Source organism: Pollicipes pollicipes, unplaced genomic scaffold (assembly GCF_011947565.3).
Source record: "Pollicipes pollicipes isolate AB1234 unplaced genomic scaffold, Ppol_2.1 Scaffold_3087;HRSCAF=3621_pilon_pilon_pilon, whole genome shotgun sequence".
Taxonomy (NCBI): Eukaryota; Metazoa; Arthropoda; class Thecostraca; order Pollicipedomorpha; family Pollicipedidae; genus Pollicipes; species Pollicipes pollicipes.
In genome coordinates, this window is record NW_023596225.1 from 10,506,518 (window position 1) to 10,510,164 (window position 3,647).

A 3,647-nucleotide genomic window follows, 5' to 3' on the forward strand; every position below is an offset into this window, starting at 1 on the left:
CCCACTTAACATCGGCCGCCGTCGAGATTCGAGCTTCGGTTCACCGCGTGCGAGACCAGGATGCTAACCATGCATCTACTTGAGATGCGGGTTCAACGGCCGAAAATTTGTGATCAGAATATGACTTGTTCAGAGTGAGTTCACAGATTTCGTGATCGTTTGATGCCTATCACGCATAGAGCCGACTTTTCGCACGGGATTCTGCATATTTGCACTTGCTTCCCTCTAAGGCTGGTCATCCGCGCATTCTTGACACGCACAACCATCTGAAAGTTTTTTGTAGGGCATAAAATCCCGGTACGTAGCCACGCCCCATTTTGGAGGGTACATAAACCCGGTGCGTAACCGCCCTCCGTTTTGGAAGGTGTATACGCGCAGCCAATATTAAATGCATCGGGCTGCGGGGAAGAAACCTGCTGCGTGTGTTTAGACGCATTTGTGAGGTAAGCATTAAGAGGTGAGGAAGCATCTGAAGAGAATCTGAGACAAGCAATGAAAAGAACGATTGGCGTCGTCGATATGCTCGTAATGAAATTAAGTAAATTCCAACCCGTCGACTTTCAATCACACGGCAGTGAACTAGTGCTCTTACCAATATTATACCGCACAAGAAACATTGGCGGCGCGGGCAGGTGAATCAAGGCCATACAGTGTTGGTAACGGTAGGTTAGAGTTGTCGGTATAGCTGTCTTTAATGCTGTGAACGTATATCCATGCTGTGAATCAAGATAGTGTCATCTTATGTGTTTTTGCCGATGCGATTTATGCACGGAAGTAATTAAGAGGACATAGCTTGTGTTCGTAGCACATTGGATTCAGGGAAACATTCTGTATCATTTGCCGCGGTTCTAAGGTTAGCAGGCTTTCGTCTAAAGGCTTGTTTATTTTCATTGCGCTGAGAGATGGCTGGCAAGCGCTTAGCAATGTATCTTGGTCAATGTTTGCCTTCCAATATTGAAGGAATGGCTAAGGTCACTGTTCGGACCCTGAAGCGTGATGAGATTCTTAATGTGGTAAGTATCTTACATCTGTCTTCTTATGGTATGTATGTTTTATGTGTTGGTTATTCTATTCATTGCATCTATAAATATGGTACACTGATGATTATTTCTCAACACAAATCACATGGTTGCCAAGGTCATTATTGTTTGCTGGGTACACTTGTCTCCAGACTATGCAAGGGTGTGTGTTATCTGCAAGATGCTTGGGAGGGCGAGCTGAGCTCACACATGGGGCAGCACTACAGCCCTAATGCTGTCTTATGGAAACATGCCACTTAGCAGAATGGCTCACAAGTCATGTAATATATGCCATTAGAGGTGTCTGAAATATTCAAGTAACGTTCAATGTCCTATATGTAAAGCACCTGATTTTGCAAAATAACTTAATGCCCTTCAGTGTGTCCAATTGCCATGTAAGCATCCATAGGACTGAAGTACCCATTATGTGATGCTTTGTTTTTCTATCACTGTTTTGGCACCTTTCATAATAGGCACATAGCGCATCCCCTCTGCAGCAATTAAGATAAGGTTCTCCTGTGTTGGGCAATAGATATTCATGACATGCACCACAAAGTGCAGCTAACTTCCTATTTTGTTGGGTGCATGGGCATACAAATCTCTGGGGTTGTTGTACTCTGGACCAGTCTCAGGAAATTTTGGCCAAATTTGGGCTATCTGCATGCTAACCATGCAAAAAGGTACCAAAACATAATTGGACCCTAGTGACATTTTACACATGATTGTGTCCATGTTGACATGGAGTGATGCAGTGTGTGTCCCAGTTTAACAGTGAGGATGTGGGTGACATCAGCCACCTACCTCAGTTTTTCCCGGAGGACCGGACGCTGGATGTGCGGGATCCGGAGCGCCAGTGCAAGTCCGGTGACACGGTGCTGGTGGAGCAGCTGCCAGACGATATGCCCGGAAAGCTGCGCTACCAGTTGCTCAAGATGGTGTACCACTACGGTGATAACCGAGACCCCATCACCGGCCGCCTCGTCATGGGCAAGGAGTTCAGGTGGGTGCCAGAGGATATCCGGTTGGGGCGTGAATGCTCCCGTGAAAGAAACGAGTGTGTCTTGTTTGCTCACATAGTTGTACAACACACTTTAGCTCCTGGGCTTTGCTTTATTGTGCCACGCTGATTTCATAACCTCACTGCAGTGCGCTGATGGGTATTTTGAGGAATATGATGCTTCATTGTCATGACACCCACACTCAACGTGCTATTGGTGCATTCGTTCGTTCCAAACGTTCGTTCCGTTCGTGCGTTCGTTCCAAACGTTCCATGAAATGACGCCAACTTCCGCCAGTGTCAGGCGAACGTTTTTGCTGTGCTGTTGTGACTTGTGGAAGTATGCTTAACACACACTCAGTGTTGGGCCCACACCAGGCTGCGGTCATGTCCTCGGTTTCCGCGTTTTTGAATGGTTGGCTTCGACTTCGTGGGATCTTGAACTACCGCCTGTGACTTTGTCATGGTGTTCTTGCTGCAGTTGTATGCTACTTCTCAAGTATAGCCTCGCCCGTAATTTTACCCCTATACACCACGCAAGTTTCGAGGCAGCGAGCCATACCTTGCTCGCAGACGGTCATTCTCAGGACCAAAAAACAGACGGTCATTCTGAGGACCAAAAAACAGAGGTCATTCTCAGGACCAAAAAAACAGGCGGTCATTCTCAGGACAAAAAAACAGACGGTCATTCTCAGGACCACCGAACGCCGGACGATGGCCGGGGAACAAACTGTCCCAAACGTTATATGTATACTTAAACACGTCATGATCACGATGGTCCGAAAAATTGTCATTCGCTGATGCTAACACTAAGTCTCAATCACTGCACAAAACCCTGGGGGTATTTCCTGGTCCTATACAGTTTTAGGAGACTTGAAATTGGTTTTGTCTTCTTAATACCGTTACTATACACTGTATTCATGGTTTTCTATACTAGATATACCATATATTTATATACTATTTCTATACTATACACCGGCTTCATGGTTTTCCAGCCTAGTGTGTTCGGCTTTGGCATACGCCTCCAATGCCACCTCTGTCCCGTAGATGGCACGTGAAACATACTTAGGTCGCCGACCACATACAAACGCCGGTTACGGTCTGCCTGCGAGACAGCTGGGCCACTGACCTGACCTGATTTGATCCGATTTGACCTATGATGCCCCGCAGGGAGCACGTTGACCTGGAGGCGCAGTTGGCGGGTAAGGACGGCGGTGTGACGTTCGACTACAAGAGCGCACCCCCGCGCGGCTGGCAGGAGGGCAAGAAGGACTGGTCCCACCGCGAGCCTGAGGTCAAGTGGCATGACGACGGCAAGTGGGAGCCGCACCAGTGGTGACGGCGCCCCGCTCGCTCGCCGCTTGCGCAGTGCTGAAGCTTGCGCGTGACCCGAGAACGGTCTGAAGTCGTTGTGTAGTGTGTGGCCATGTCATGATCGTGTCAAATATAGTGGTGCATGTGTCAGCCGAGTTTAAGCTGGTTGTGGTGATTCCCGTTTTGTTTACACTCGGCACTTCGGTAGGCCTGGAATGCGACGGATTTACGTTATTACTACATTTTGAATTTGTTCGTTGCATTCGTTACCTTTATTCTATGACATTTAGCGCCTTCTTTGTCAACTAGAAACGTAG

General features: G+C 47.7%; 1 protein-coding gene across 1 annotated transcript; it reads left to right on the forward strand.

Annotated features, from left to right (window-relative positions):
* Positions 1-657: 657 nt before the first annotated feature.
* On the forward strand, positions 658-3,388 carry LOC119090467 (28S ribosomal protein S17, mitochondrial). The gene is made up of 3 exons (XM_037213281.1): positions 658-1,013; positions 1,826-2,019; positions 3,187-3,388. The coding sequence occupies exons 1-3, from the start codon at positions 903-905 to the stop codon at positions 3,353-3,355; spliced, it is 474 nt and encodes a 157-aa protein (XP_037069176.1). The 5' UTR covers positions 658-902; the 3' UTR covers positions 3,356-3,388.
* Positions 3,389-3,647: the final 259 nt, after the last annotated feature.

What these genes read in the sequence shown, in the direction of transcription:
- LOC119090467 (XM_037213281.1), top strand. Translation starts at nt 903, where the DNA reads ATGGCTGGCAAGCGCTTAGCAATGTATCTTGGTCAATGTTTGCCTTCC. An exon ending in GTGATGAGATTCTTAATGTG is followed by an intron (nt 1,014 to 1,825) that starts GTAAGTATCTTA and finishes CACCTACCTCAG; the next exon opens with TTTTTCCCGGAGGACCGGAC. An exon ending in GTCATGGGCAAGGAGTTCAG is followed by an intron (nt 2,020 to 3,186) that starts GTGGGTGCCAGA and finishes GATGCCCCGCAG; the next exon opens with GGAGCACGTTGACCTGGAGG.